Genomic DNA, 14,307 nt, shown 5'->3' with positions numbered 1-14,307 from the left:
TTTCCTTGAAGCTCTCATTTATATATATATATATATATATATATATATATAGATTGTCAAATTTCCTAATTACTATCACTTTCCTACAATAAACTTTAGGAAATTAGACAACTCTTTTTTTTTTTTTTACTTTAATTAAATTAAATGCTACTTTTATTACCCTAATCTTATTTTGGCTCTATTTTTTAAAATGTTATTATTTGATATTGTAATAATTATCCCTTTATCTTATTTTATCTTTCCAAAAAAATTGAACATAAAAGTTTGAGTGTGTGGTCTGAGATGAAACAGAAGTTTTTTTTTGTCTGAAGGGAATGAAACAGTTGTTTGAGTGCCAAAAAATTTGGACCTTTTGACATAAATATTTTTGTCAAATGATATTTATATGAAATAGTTAGTTATCATCTATTACATCATTAAATTATGGTGCAGTTTAGGAGAAAAAAAGGGTTATTTTTTTCCAAAATTAAAAAAAAAAAAAAAAAAAGCTTGATAGCTAGCCAGAAAAGACATATTTATAAAATAAACTCGGAAAAGCCAACCAGGCTATGTTAACATCTAAGCAATGACCTTATACATAATCTTAAAAATATGGTTAATATTATATATAAATTATTTGGTAAGAAAACATTCATGTACAAAATTGTAAATAAAATTTTCAATTAGTGTAGCATATGATAATAGTGCCCTATTAAAGCTGTATGCCATGCAAGATGTTCAACCTTTGTTTGATCAAGATTGGAAAACTCAATGGGTAATTTGGCTTTAACTTCTTGTCTGAACGGCCATTCTTGATTTGATGCCAATGCAAACAGAGACAAAATAATTTTATCAAATAATAATAATAAAAAATATTGTAATCATCGATGATATATATTTCTTTATAAATAATCCTACATGGAATGGAAAATATATATTTTTTTCTTATATAATTACAAAACCTTGTTACTCTCTTTGTTCAATATAATAGAATTGTATCTCTGTCCTTTCTTTTCATTTGTTAGAAAACTCAGCACTTAACATTATTTATAATGCATATATTAAGACCAATGACTTGCTTAAATTTGTTTCTGTTAGAAAATTTAGTTTCTATATGTAAAGAAAATGGCAATCAAATCATTGAATTTTAAAATTATAACAATCAAATTTTTATAATTATTTTTTAACAAAATTATAAGTTTTTCATGGATAACTTAGTATTTTTTTTCTATATATTATATATATCATAATATATAAAAATTCATTTGATTAACCAAATAGTCTCTCTTTTAATTTTTTATAAGTATTACTTTTCATAATAACATCATTTTAATAATTCTTAGCAAAATGATTTTTTGGACACATTTGATATCTTATTCGATATGCTTGATAATTGCCTGAAAGTCATTTTAAAAAAATTATTAAAAGAATGTCATTTTACAAAATGACATTAAAAAATAGTCTATTTTTACTGATTACTTAAAGCTTTATTGTCTAAATTTTTGAGGGTATATATTTCTCAAGTCAGTCACTTTGTTTACAAACGTCCCATGGATTCATACTCTTTTTGGCTAGACATTAAGGTTATTGGGTTGGAGTTTTTGCTCTATCTTATTGTAACATTCTCTTTTTGTTCTCTATTATGATATAATTTTTTGGGGTTTGATGCAAAATGACATTAATGGTGTGTGAAAGTAAGTAAATGTCCATGTTTTTAATTTTGTAGTAAAATAACTTAACCATTTTTTTAATATTACATATTACCAAATATGTCATTTAGCAAATTACTATTTTATTCTATATTAATATTATGGTATGTGTATATTAGTTTTGTCTAATTAGTTTTTATTTTATAGTTATTTTGATTTTTTTCATTTTTTACGGGTTGTTGAATAATATACCATACCATAAAATATATATACTGAGTTGAAAAATAATATACCAATAAAACTTACTAAATTATTATTAAAAAATGTATATATTATGCTAACAAAATTATATACTCCCATTAAAATGTGTATATCCTATCATTATGTATATAATAAGATATAAACTAAATATCATAAAAAAGTGATATATCATACCACAAAAAACATATACACTAGTTGGAAGATAATATATCAATAGCCCATAAAAACTTAAAAAATCAATATAACTTTAAAATAATAACTAATTAAACAAAAATAATATACATATACCACTATATTAAAGTCATACGCTCCTAAATAAATAAAAAATTATTTATATACAATTTTAAAAATGAGCACATTAACTTCTTGACGTTATTGTTTTGACTCATTTACTATAATTTCTAAAAAAGAAGAAGAAGAAAAAATCAATCAAGGATTTAATTGCCATTTTCTTTTCCTCAATGAATGAATTAAAAAATAGTAAAAACTAAAGGATATTTATGCTAAAATCCAAAAAAAAAAGAAAAAACCCAGCTATGACAAAGAGGACAAAATATGTTGTGACTAACTCCAACATTTCCATTATTTCTTTGTGTTCTTCATTCAATATTGTTTGTCATCATGGCATCCTACTGTAATCTCCTTCCCTATCTTTCCCTTGTGTTCCCTATTGTTTATGGAGTTTCTCCACAACCATCGAATGTCACAACTTCCACTATGCACACTTTTAACTGCTCTGCCCAAATCAAGACCTGTAATGCTTTATTGTACTACGACAATGAAGGTGTCACAAAGGAAGAAGTTGCTTCTTATTACCATGTCAATGCATCATCCCAAATAAAGTCTATAATTCATGGCAATAAAGAAGATTACCTCATAAGTGTGCCTTGTTCTTGCTCATCCTTGTATGGCACTAATGGCTATTTTTACAACACAACCTACAAAGTGAAGTTTGGCGACACTTTTCAGAATGTTTCAACCAAGTATTATAGTGGGCAAGCTTGGTATTTTGAGGATGAGGATCCAATTTTCAAACCTAATAAAGATTTTCCCATTCATCTTCTTTGTGGGTGTTCAGAAAGTGACTCCCAAATTGTGGTAACCTACACAGTTCAGGCCCATGATACAGTATCAAGTATTGCAACTCTGTTGTCAGCCAAATTTGATAACTTGGTGGGTTTGAATGGAAATTTGGCTCTAAACCCAGAATACATTGAAGTAGGCTGGGTCTTGTTTGTTCCCATGGAGAAGAATGGAATTAATAATAATAATACATCAAAGATAGGTGAGCTCTTTTGTAAAAGAATAACTTCATTGCTTTGTCAAATAATGATTTTTTTTTTATATGAGTTACCTATATACTCTTGTTTTTGTCCTTCTTTATCAGGTATGAGACAGAAGTGGAAAATTATAACTGGGATATTGGCAAGTGTCACAGTGCTTTCAATGGGTGCATTGATTGTCATTCTTGTCAGAAGGAAAAGACTACAACAAAAGAATGCGGAAGATCCAAAAGGTCTAGCCAAAATTCTCAATGCTAAGAAATCCTTTTCCTTGCAGAACACTTTCACTCCTAAAGAAAATTTTGAAGGTCAGATAAAATAGATTTTGTTTATGCCTTGTATTAGTAATGATAGAATGACATGGAGAAATAAACTTTTCATTATAGTTATTGTAAGTCATGAAATTGTACATATGTGACAGATTTTGATTCAGAAAAGCCTGTAGTATTTAGTCTTGAAGAGATTGAAGAGGCGACCGGAAACTTTGATGAAAGTAGGAAAGTAGGAGAGGGTGGATATGGTAGTGTGTATTTTGGCATCTTGGGAAAGAAGGTATGGAAGGTCTTCTAAACTTGTTTTTTGTGTTACTCATTGGAACTGATTTGATTAAGTATTTTTTACCTCAGGAGGTTGCGATAAAGAAGATGAGATCGAATAAATCGAAGGAGTTCTTTGCAGAGCTGAAGGTCTTATGCAGGATCCATCACATAAACGTTGTGAGTAAAACAAAGAACTAAAAAACAAAAGATTGAATGAAAAAGCTTGACTGCATTGATTCACATCTGGATTTTGTATTTTTAGGTGGAGCTTTTGGGATATGCTTGTGGAGATGACCATCTTTACTTAGCTTATGAATATGTTAGGAATGGATCACTAAGTGAGCATCTTCATGATCCATTACTGAAAGGTATTTCAAGTGACAAGTGCACATGCTGCTATGTTTGTAGGAAGAATTTTCTTGCCTCAAGTACCTCAAATTCAATGACTTGTTCTTTTTCTCTTTCTGTGTGGTAATACTTGAATATGAAAGCTTTGCATATTAACCAAGAGCATGATTCTACTGCTCTTCAGTCTTTACCAAAATACATCTTAATAACTACAATGCTCAATGAGTGAGGTTATTAGTACAACACTGCAAACCTCCAATTCAGACTTAACTTCTCAAATTAGAACTGCAAAATACATATAAATAAATGTTGTGGAGATTAATTCTCTCAAAACTGCAATTGCAGTATTTGTACAAATGAGTCGAGCTACTGGCTCGCAGACTTCTGCTACAAGACTATTTTAAGGCCTCTTTGTTCTCATTTGTGATAACACTTGCTTCAAATCGTTTTGGGAAACTTTGAGAGAAAACCAAAGAGTTTTGTCAGCCTTGGGAAACCATTGCACTTGTGTGTGAGTGAGACCATTTCTTCTGAGGGTAGAAACTAAGTTTCTGTGCCCAAGAGGGTTATGAGGTTCTTTGTATAGAGAGCTCAAATTGGATGTAGATCTCATTTGACTGAGTCAGTATAATCTTAGTGTTTTATTGTTCCAACTTGTTATTGTGATCTTGATTGAGTTGAGTTCGGTGTTGTGATCCATTTACAACAAATGCTATTGAATTAGGTCACCAGCCACTGTCTTGGTCTGCAAGAGCACAGATTGCGCTCGGCGCTGCAAAGGGTATTGAGTACATTCATGACCATACAAAAGAACGGTATGTGCACCGTGACATAAAGACTACTAACATCCTACTTGATGAGGGCCTCAGAGCTAAGGTACCTAAAGCATGTTCTTGCATACACCAAGAGATGCTTATCCATAACACTTATGATCATGTTATCAATGACAGACTCCAATTAGTATCATCATAGACATCTTCAAAGTGAACAATCTGATTAAGATCTTATAAGATAAGTACCATTGCAGTGCAAATGATTAGTCCACTTCTGTCATCCATTTCAACAGATAGCAGATTTTGGATTGGCAAAGCTAGTTGGAGGAGCCAACGAAGATGATCTAATAGCGACTCGATTGGTTGGAACACCAGGCTACCTTCCTCCAGAGTAAGTTCAATATCACTTTAATCATTTTCTCTTGCAAACAAATGTGATTTTGTTCCTCACATTTATAAATCTTTTGAAAGATCGGTGAAGGAGTTCCAAATAACCCCTAAGACCGATGTTTTCGCATTTGGCGTGGTACTAGCAGAGCTGATAACAGGGCAACGTGCACTTATCCGTGACAACCGAGAGCCTAACAAGATGAAATCTTTGATTACAGTAGTAAGTTAAGAAAGAAAAAACATGAATTTTTGTAAATCTTTAAATATATATATTTTTTTCTATATGTCTATCAAAGAATCCAAAGAACTGTTTCCTTTGGAGATTGGTTTTTCATTGTTATATACGTACACAACAAATAGAAAAAGATTGGAAGAAACCCCAGTTCTTTATCATAACTTCAACAACGAAACTATCTTTCTTTCTTGTTTTGGACCACCTGATCAGGTTAAGACAATATTCCAAGATGAAGATCCAGAGTCGGCTTTACAAGCTGAAATAGATGGAAATCTTCGTGGCAGCTACCCTATTGACGAAATCTTCAAGGTTGACCATCTGACTCTAAAAATCCCATTTTTATCTTTGACTTCTTTCCTAACAAAGTTCTGTACTGCAATATTCAAGAAACTTGAAAGTTGAAACATCCAATAGTTCTAAACACATGTTTGAAGGACCCCATTTCAGAAACTTACAATCTAACTATGCCCAACTCGTGACTTTGAATGTAGATGAATAAGTACTGTTGTGCTTGTGCAGATGGCTGAAGTTGCAGAATCATGCTTAGAAGAAGAAGCAGTGGACAGACCAGAGATGAGGGACATCGTGGTGAAGCTGTCTCAAATCATGATGTCCTCAACAGAGTGGGAAGCATCACTTGGAGGGAACAGCCAGGTCTTTAGTGGAGTATTTACTGGCAGATAGAAGAAAATACTATTATGGCACATGTAAACTACTACTCTTTGTAAATTCAGTACTTATTTTTCTGAGATGATTAAGAGGTTTACAAAGTCAGTCTGAAAAATATGTGTAAAAAAAGAACTTGTACATAAAATTCTATAATAAAACAGTTGAAAAAAGACAGTAAAGAGTGGAGGAGAGGCATGAGTATCTTATTCTATACATAGATTTGTTACTAAAAATTTGACCAATAGTTGGAAAACGACAATGAAAATATTATTACTACTACTATAGTTCCAATCCAAGTATTATGAGAACGTGGCTAGACGAGAGGAGGAGGAGCAAGAAAAACGACAAAAATAAATAAAATCAAGGTTAACGAATTGAACTAAACGGTGTCGTATGAAGGTTGCATAAGTATAAAAAAGATTCGATTAAACGGCGTCGTTAGGAAAGACAAAGGCAGGTGCTGCTGCTGACGGTAGGTGCAAAAATAATTCCCCGTGAAGGTTCGTTGCTTCTTGCTCCATTATCGTTTCGGAGTGCCATAGATCGTTGTTCGGGGAAAGAGAAAGAGAGAGCTCAGATCGCTATGACGTCATGTTAATGGTGGACTAACTAACTTCAAGAACCTGCTACCTTCAGATCTCATTGATCTCCGAAAACTGATCTGATTGGTAGAAATTTTGCGAAAAGAGTCCAGATGGCTGGAGCTGTCTCGGCGCTCTTCCTTCTCGACATTAAAGGCCGTGTTTTGATCTGCCGTGACTACCGCGGCGATGTCTCAGCCGTTCAGGCTGAGCGCTTCTTCTCCAAGCTCATCGAGAAAGAGGTTTTCCTCCTGCTTAATTTGCATTTCTTTTTCTTTCTTTCTGAATTAATTCAGCAGATCCAATTAGATAATTGGTTGCCGAGAAACGAATAAAGGGAAATTAAAAGAATTTTATGATTTATTTTAGAATTAATTTACTTATTGAGTGAACGAGTTAGAGTTTTGAGTTAAGTGGAGATTCTGTTTTGTTTTGTTGGCGTTGCGAGTGTTGATTTGATCTGGTCACGATGTTCAGGGAGATCCGGAGTCTCAGGATCCAGTTGCTTACGATAATGGTGTATCCTACATGTTTATACAGCATAACAATGTCTACTTAATGGCGGCGTCTAGGCAGAACTGCAATGCTGCTAGCATTCTCTTTTTTCTACACCGTGTAGTTGATGTAAGCTCTATTGGTATTTAGATTCTCAGAGTTTTAGGTTTTGCATTGGAATTGATTGTTGCTTTATTCTATTTTCATTTGCAGGTCTTTAAGCATTATTTTGAAGAGTTGGAAGAGGAATCACTTAGGGATAACTTTGTGGTTGTGGTAAGTGGATGTTTGGGCTGTTGATTTTGCTTTATTGTAATTGGATAGATTCATGGTTGATTATTAGAGGGAGGGAACTCTAGAATATTAAATTAAACACAAACCATGGGAAACAATTATGGCTAGACCTTTCGATCTATCCCTCGTAGAAATTCATGCGATTAAACTATGTTCTAACCATTGACCTACCGGCTACAGCATATGGGTATTTTTATATTTGATTTAAAACTTATTGAGCCATGGGAACAAACTATGGGCTAGACTAGACTAGACCATTTGACATACTCATGGGTGAATTTAATACTTGATTTGCAATTTAGCTTCTATTTGATTTGCAATTGAGCCAGTGATTTGTACTGTGTGCAGTATGAGTTGCTTGATGAAATTATGGACTTTGGTTACCCTCAGTACACTGAAGCAAAGATTCTTAGTGAATTTATCAAGACGGATGCTTATAGAATGGAAGTTAATCAAAGACCTCCAATGGCTGTCACAAATGCCGTGTCTTGGCGCAGTGAAGGAATACAATACAAGAAAAATGAAGTATGTCTTCTTTTTTTCCCCTTTCTCAAAAAAGTGATTTGTGTTTTAGCCTCTGGAGCCACTGGATAAAAGTACTTATTTAACAGGTTTTCTTGGATGTGGTGGAGAGTGTTAATATCCTTGTAAACAGCAACGGACAAATAGTTAGGTCTGATGTTGTTGGGGCATTGAAGATGAGAACGTATTTGAGGTGAGTTGGCATCTGCGCTTTGGGATTAAAATTTTCTTGTGCTGGTAAATGCTGCCTGTTGATTTTTTTTTTAATACCTTTTACACATCAGTTTATATCGTCTGAGTGGGCACTGCTAGGGAGCTTGCACTAGTGATTGATGATTAGCCGATGCTAGTTCTGCCTGACTTTCCATCTAGTCAACAAATCTAGACTTAGGAACCTAAACTTTCACTATTTCTCAGTTCTCTGACGGGACACTATTATGTGCTTGAGTCAATGTAATATGACTGCATTAGCATTTTTATTTTATTTTTATCATCGAGTTTTCTGTTTTTACTCGTGGTACATAGCTGAAATGAAACTGGTTGCAGTGGTATGCCAGAATGTAAGCTTGGCCTTAACGATCGAGTGTTGCTAGAGGCACAAGGCAGAGCAACAAAGGGAAAGGCCATTGATTTGGAAGACATCAAATTTCATCAGTATGCTGCTTTAACTTGTTGGTCTAATTTAATTCTAGTGTTGTCAATATTAGTGTTTTGGATTCTAAAATTGCTAGCTTTATGCAAGTCCTCACACTTAAATTTGTCTTTAGGTGCGTGCGTTTGGCTCGGTTTGAAAATGACCGGACAATATCCTTTATACCACCTGATGGTGCTTTTGATCTCATGACCTATAGACTTAATACTCAGGTTTAACTCATGCTTTTTTCTTTTTCCATTTGTTATGATTTTCTTGTTTAAACAACTTTAAGAATTTTACTATATTAATTTCAGGTAAAGCCCTTGATATGGGTGGAAGCTCAAGTTGAAAGGCATTCAAAGAGTCGTGTTGAGATGACAGTTAAAGCTAGGAGCCAGTTCAAGGAGCGTAGGTACTTTCTGTACATCTATTTTATTATTTGAACAAGGCTGGAACTTGGGTTCTGGTGTACTGCTTACTCATGTCTCTAGTTAGTCTATTGCTCTGTGTTAAATTTAAATAAATAATGTAAAAAAAATCTCTAAGTCATCTATTAATTGTAATCCTACAGCACTGCTACTAACGTTGAGATAGAGCTGCCTGTGCCTTATGATGCTACAAATCCAGATGTTCGGACATCAATGGGGTCCGCAGCATACGCACCTGAAAGCGACGCATTGGTTTGGAAAATAAAATCTTTTCCTGGTGGCAAGGTACAAGTTGAAAATTTTCTTATGTTTGTTAAAATCTTACAACAATGTTGCGTCTTCTTGTAACAATCTGTCTCTTTTATTATCTTATTTGTATTCTCCATAGTAATGTTTTGAATCCAACATATTCAGGAGTACATGTTGAGAGCAGAGTTTCGTCTTCCAACCATAACAGCAGAAGAAGGTGCTCCTGAGAGAAAGGCTCCTATACGCGTCAAGTTTGAGATTCCATATTTTACAGTTTCTGGAATTCAGGTACGCTTTACCGTCCTTGATTTTGGCCTCTTAAATTATATAGCTATCTCATTGGAATATATTTTGTTTATACTTAGGAGATGTTTCATTAATGTCAATGTATATAACACGCACACATTTGTTAAGCATGCATTTTTGTGAATGGTGGGGTTTTTTTGCAGGTTCGCTATTTGAAGATCATTGAAAAAAGTGGATACCAAGCTCTTCCATGGGTGAGATACATAACAATGGCTGGCGAGTACGAACTTCGATTAATATAAACTCGTAACTCCAACTTGGTTTTTCCAAACCAAATTTACGGCTATTCTTTAATCGACCAAAAGACTGGAACTCCATGCATAAATGACATCATCAAGAAATACACTCTGTTTTAGGAGCAATGTTTGTGCTCTGTCCTTACGCTGACTGTTATCACGATTTCTATGTCTTCTATTCATAGGTTTTTTAACCTTATTTTTGTGAAACATAGGATTTTTTCTGTGTATTAAATTGCGATTCAATCATTCTTTTTTCAGCTTTGTGAAAATTCATTAAAATTTTATCTTCTTTTGGTCCTGAGCAGTTGATTTTTTTTTGTACATGTTACAAACCTTTGATCATGACTCAACGGTTTCCACTTTTCCCATTTTGTTTGAGGTGTCTTTCCCAAGTATTTGAATATATTTTTGGCTAATGAATATATATAGCTATACATATTAGCTAGTCTAATGGCGAGCCGAACAAAAAAGGAGTATTGCTATTTGATGCTTTAAGGTGTCCAACACCACATGAGGCAATACCTTATAATTTGTTAGCAATATTTTATAATACTTATTAAATTCAAATGTGTGTGACTCGATATTAAATTGCAAGGTTTTAACGAGAGCAAGTTAAAATAAATTTGTATGTCTCAAATATTTCTTCTTATCTTTCACCTTCCTTGTTGATCCTCCCTCTTGCTCTTGCTCACGGGAAGTAACACATGAAATAAGATGGACAATATTTATATATTCATGTTTTGTTTGGAACTTAAGAAAGAAATTAATGAGTATTTTTTTAAATTTTTTTAAAAATATGTTTATAAAAGTTTCATTAAATTTAATTATCATTTAAAAAAAATCTCCCAATTTTAGTGTGAATCCAAACAAGAAAAAAAACAAAATCATTAATTTAGATTTTTTCTTCTTAAAATCCAGGTTCCAAATTTAAAGTTAAATTTTTTGGGAGATTTAGATTATCGGACATTTATTGAGAATTTAAGGATTGGATGATATTTTTTTTTAATACTTAAACTCTGGTGAGAAGCAATCTCAAGGATGTAAGTAGAGAATCATGGCTGAAACTACTTACATGCTTATAGTCTTCTGTTAATCTTGATGGGCTCGCTATAGAAGAATATTTTAGAATAAGACAGCATATGGTGAAACAAAAATAATAATCAATAAGCAGAAACATATTCTGCATAAAATATATTTAAAAATAATAATAAATTGTGGTTGATGAGGTTTGCATAAAAATTACAAAAACAAGAGGAGCTATATAAGCTCACGACTCTAACTTAATTAACAAACAAGAAACAAAACATTACAACTTAAAACCATTTCTTCTAAAGAATGGTCAACAACAACCATTTCTTCTAAGAATTGGTTTATATAATATATTACTATTATTCTTATTGACTGATTAGTTTGTGTTCCCTTTAATAATCTCAAGCCTTTCCAGGAACTGTTGAAACACCTCTTCCCTGCTCAGGATACTGACTCTAGCATAGCTTGGATCAGACCCAAACCGTTTCCCTCCTCTGCCCAATATTTTGTATTCCTGTAAAAGCTTCTCACAGTCCTCTACACCCTCCTCCTTGCACTTCAGCCATGCAAATGCTGCATATATATATATATATATATATATATATATATCCACACATATTAATTAATATTTAATTATTACATATATAATATGTATATATGTAAAATGTATTACGTACCAGGGTATGACTCAGTGCACTCTCCATGGAAAAGACAGTATTCTTGAGAGTACTTAGGGAGACTGAAAACGTTACTCCGAGCCACGACCTCTCTCAATCTCTTCCATCTGTTCTCCATGAGTTTACGGGCATATTCAAAGAAATGGTTCGAGTTTTGATGATGCTTGAAATCTTGGTAGTCCTCGCAAATCACCTCCATGATCTTTGCAGCTCTGATCTGGGAATCCTTCGACACCCCAATCGAGCTTAGTTCTATGAACTTGGTCATCTTTCTAGCTATCGCCTCGTCCTTCACAAGAGCCCATCTTTCGAAACCAAGAGAATAACAAAGTATAGTATAAGAATAGACGTAGGATATAGAAACGAATCCATAATCGATGTGGGACGATTATTATTAGCTAGGTATTGCGTACGTACCCAATGCGGGAACCGGCGTGGCCAGTGCTCTTGGAGAAGGTGAAGTACATAATGTCATGATCAGCAGGGCGAGTGATGGGAGTGTACTGAGGCCAATAGTAGGCCATGTCGTAGAGAACCTTGCCTTGGTCACCGTTGTGGATGACGACCGCTTCACGAGTGGTGCCGTCGGGGTTATTTGGCGAAGTAACCACTTCGATGTATGGTCCATCCTTATCGAATGCATAAGCATCACCCGCCCACTTGTACAGCCCAGATCGCAGATAATCCGTCTCTTCCGCATATTGCTGCATGCAATATTATTAATTATTAATTAAAGAAACAAACAAACAAAAACAAAATCTCAAAAGCCATTATTTTTTGTCATTATCTTGATTAGACTAAAGTTAAACTATGCATAATCTGTATTCCTTACCGTTCGCCGCTTAGTTCGACTTATTGGCAAATAATTTAGATTCTTAGGGAGTTGAAAAATTAACGACAAAAACGCATCTTCACATCGATATCTTTTTTTACTTTTTTAATTAAAAGTGCTATAATTTATAAGGCACCCGCTGCACCTAGTCACTGATTTGACTATTTTGGTATTTAAATAAATTTTTGTACGAGGATGTATATTGTTATTATTTGAAACATAATAATTTAGTTTTCTATATCGTAAATCATTTTAAATTTATAAAACTACAATATACATTATTATTAAAAAAAATTAAAAAAATAAATATTTATATAGCAAAATACCCAACTAGTTACACTAGTATAACAAAAAAAGTAACTACACCGAATTGTTTCCTATAATTATATTAAGTTAGCTTTTGGATGATCATATATCGATCTAGTTATGAATAAGAACACATGGCCATGTTACCATGTTTTAACTTGAAGCTATATATAAATATATATATATATATGTATGTATGAATGAGTATATATATATATATGTGTATATTATTAATGAAAAACAAAGTACGTGGTTGTGCCTGCTGGATGTTCCCAAAAAACATGTCTGTCCCTTTGTCCGAGGGTTCCATGCAGACATATACACATGTCTTCTACAACACTTCTTTAACTTGTCACCCCACACACAATTTTCCAATGCTAATTCACACCTTCAAGATACATTGCTTTGTAAATTAATGTTTTCAGATTCAAAAAAATAAAATAAAAAATTGTTTACCAAAAGTCGTGCTTTGTGCTTTTATTTTGCCCAACATTTGTGGCTCAGCACGTGGCCTAAAATGATTGACAATGACTAGTTAAAGATTTTGATTCTCACGAAAAATCACTCTTTTTTCCAAACCCAAATGAGAAACGATCAAGAAAAAATGGCTCATGATAATGATGATCAACAGCACTGCAAAATTATTTGCTGTTTGTTTTAGTTGGCATTTTAATTAATTTTCTTCTTAATTAAGATCCAATTTCAAAGATCTCGGATCCGATACCCCTTTTCCTCAAATTATAACGCATGATATTTTAACTAAAGTCTCCTTATTATTATGGCAGGAAAATTTAATGCATATTTAAATTTATAGTTGAAACTTGCAAAATATATATCACAACATCAACATAAAGATTTGAGTTAGATTTATATATATATATATATTTATATTTTAAATAAAACAAAACAAAATAAAACGGAAGAAATGAATAGATAAGGATGTGAAAAATAATTGTAGAAACTGACCGAGTAGTAAGGAGCAGCACAAACTACGGGGACAGGTAGTTGATCAGGGCCACCGCCGGTGCCGCCGAGGGAAGCATCAGTAGTAGTGATAGCGTAGAGTAAAGCCTGGAAAAGCTGAGTGGAGCCAGTTCCCACCACCACATAACGGTCATCCACGACGGCGTTACCGGTCAGACGGTGGAGCCTCTTAATGACACTCTCAAACTTCTCCTCCAAAAACCAGCAGGGCTTCCTCACATCGCTTATATAGCTCATCAACTCGCTGCCCTTGATCACCACCGTACATTTCTCTCCAATTCTCTTCCAGTAAGACTCGTAAACCGTCGGATCACCACTGCACATTTCAACACACAAAAAAAAAAAACACATAAACAAACATGTATAGATAAAAGGGTGTTTGTATAATAAGTTAATAGCTAGATTAAGCAGCAGCAGCAACTAATTCTTACTGATCCAGATTAAGGACAACGTCTGTTGATGATGATGGTGATGATAAGTGTTTGGTGGTGCCATTGGTAGCAGCTTGGTTCTCAGTGCCACACATCTTTCACAAAATTATTATTTTCTCTCTTCTTTTTTTCTTTGGTTTTTCTAGCTTGAAATTTCGTAGTTGGGTCACACTT

The 14,307-nt window shown here is 33.5% G+C and overlaps 3 protein-coding genes across 3 annotated transcripts; 2 read left to right on the top strand and 1 right to left on the bottom strand.

The window, feature by feature from the left end:
• The first annotated feature begins 2,510 nt into the window (after positions 1-2,510).
• On the top strand, positions 2,511-6,141 carry LOC133823665 (lysM domain receptor-like kinase 3). Its single transcript, XM_062256516.1, has 10 exons — positions 2,511-3,174; positions 3,277-3,480; positions 3,594-3,724; positions 3,799-3,888; positions 3,974-4,079; positions 4,784-4,935; positions 5,126-5,223; positions 5,304-5,442; positions 5,668-5,766; positions 5,977-6,141. Exons 1-10 carry the CDS (start codon positions 2,511-2,513, stop codon positions 6,139-6,141), a joined length of 1,848 nt encoding a protein of 615 aa, XP_062112500.1.
• A 435-nt stretch (positions 6,142-6,576) lies between these two features.
• On the top strand, positions 6,577-10,172 carry LOC133822158 (AP-1 complex subunit mu-2-like). Its single transcript, XM_062254401.1, has 11 exons — positions 6,577-6,949; positions 7,185-7,331; positions 7,416-7,478; positions 7,845-8,021; positions 8,108-8,211; positions 8,565-8,672; positions 8,786-8,882; positions 8,967-9,064; positions 9,224-9,365; positions 9,495-9,617; positions 9,779-10,172. The coding sequence occupies exons 1-11, from the start codon at positions 6,821-6,823 to the stop codon at positions 9,875-9,877; spliced, it is 1,287 nt and encodes a 428-aa protein (XP_062110385.1). The 5' UTR covers positions 6,577-6,820; the 3' UTR covers positions 9,878-10,172.
• An 870-nt stretch (positions 10,173-11,042) lies between these two features.
• On the bottom strand, positions 11,043-14,307 carry LOC133820940 (L-tryptophan--pyruvate aminotransferase 1). The gene is made up of 5 exons (XM_062253499.1): positions 14,134-14,307; positions 13,685-14,018; positions 11,998-12,284; positions 11,581-11,885; positions 11,043-11,476 (listed from the first exon to the last, which is right to left on the bottom strand). Exons 1-5 carry the CDS (start codon positions 14,226-14,228, stop codon positions 11,280-11,282), a joined length of 1,218 nt encoding a protein of 405 aa, XP_062109483.1. The 5' UTR covers positions 14,229-14,307; the 3' UTR covers positions 11,043-11,279.

Source organism: Humulus lupulus, chromosome 3 (genome assembly GCF_963169125.1).
Source record: "Humulus lupulus chromosome 3, drHumLupu1.1, whole genome shotgun sequence".
Classification (NCBI taxonomy): domain Eukaryota; kingdom Viridiplantae; phylum Streptophyta; class Magnoliopsida; order Rosales; family Cannabaceae; genus Humulus; species Humulus lupulus.
This window is presented reverse-complemented; position numbering and strand designations above follow the sequence as displayed.

Coding starts and splice junctions, on each gene's coding strand:
- LOC133823665 (XM_062256516.1), top strand. CDS start 2,511: ATGGCATCCTACTGTAATCTCCTTCCCTATCTTTCCCTTGTGTTCCCT. Junction 4,080..4,783: donor TCATGATCCATTACTGAAAG/GTATTTCAAGTG, acceptor CTATTGAATTAG/GTCACCAGCCACTGTCTTGG. Junction 5,767..5,976: donor CTATTGACGAAATCTTCAAG/GTTGACCATCTG, acceptor GTGCTTGTGCAG/ATGGCTGAAGTTGCAGAATC.
- LOC133822158 (XM_062254401.1), top strand. CDS start 6,821: ATGGCTGGAGCTGTCTCGGCGCTCTTCCTTCTCGACATTAAAGGCCGT. Junction 8,883..8,966: donor CCTATAGACTTAATACTCAG/GTTTAACTCATG, acceptor TATTAATTTCAG/GTAAAGCCCTTGATATGGGT. Junction 9,618..9,778: donor TTACAGTTTCTGGAATTCAG/GTACGCTTTACC, acceptor GTTTTTTTGCAG/GTTCGCTATTTGAAGATCAT.
- LOC133820940 (XM_062253499.1), bottom strand. CDS start 14,228: ATGTGTGGCACTGAGAACCAAGCTGCTACCAATGGCACCACCAAACAC. Junction 14,019..14,133: donor GTTGTCCTTAATCTGGATCA/GTAAGAATTAGT, acceptor TGAAATGTGCAG/TGGTGATCCGACGGTTTACG. Junction 11,886..11,997: donor CACGCCGGTTCCCGCATTGG/GTACGTACGCAA, acceptor TGGTTTCGAAAG/ATGGGCTCTTGTGAAGGACG.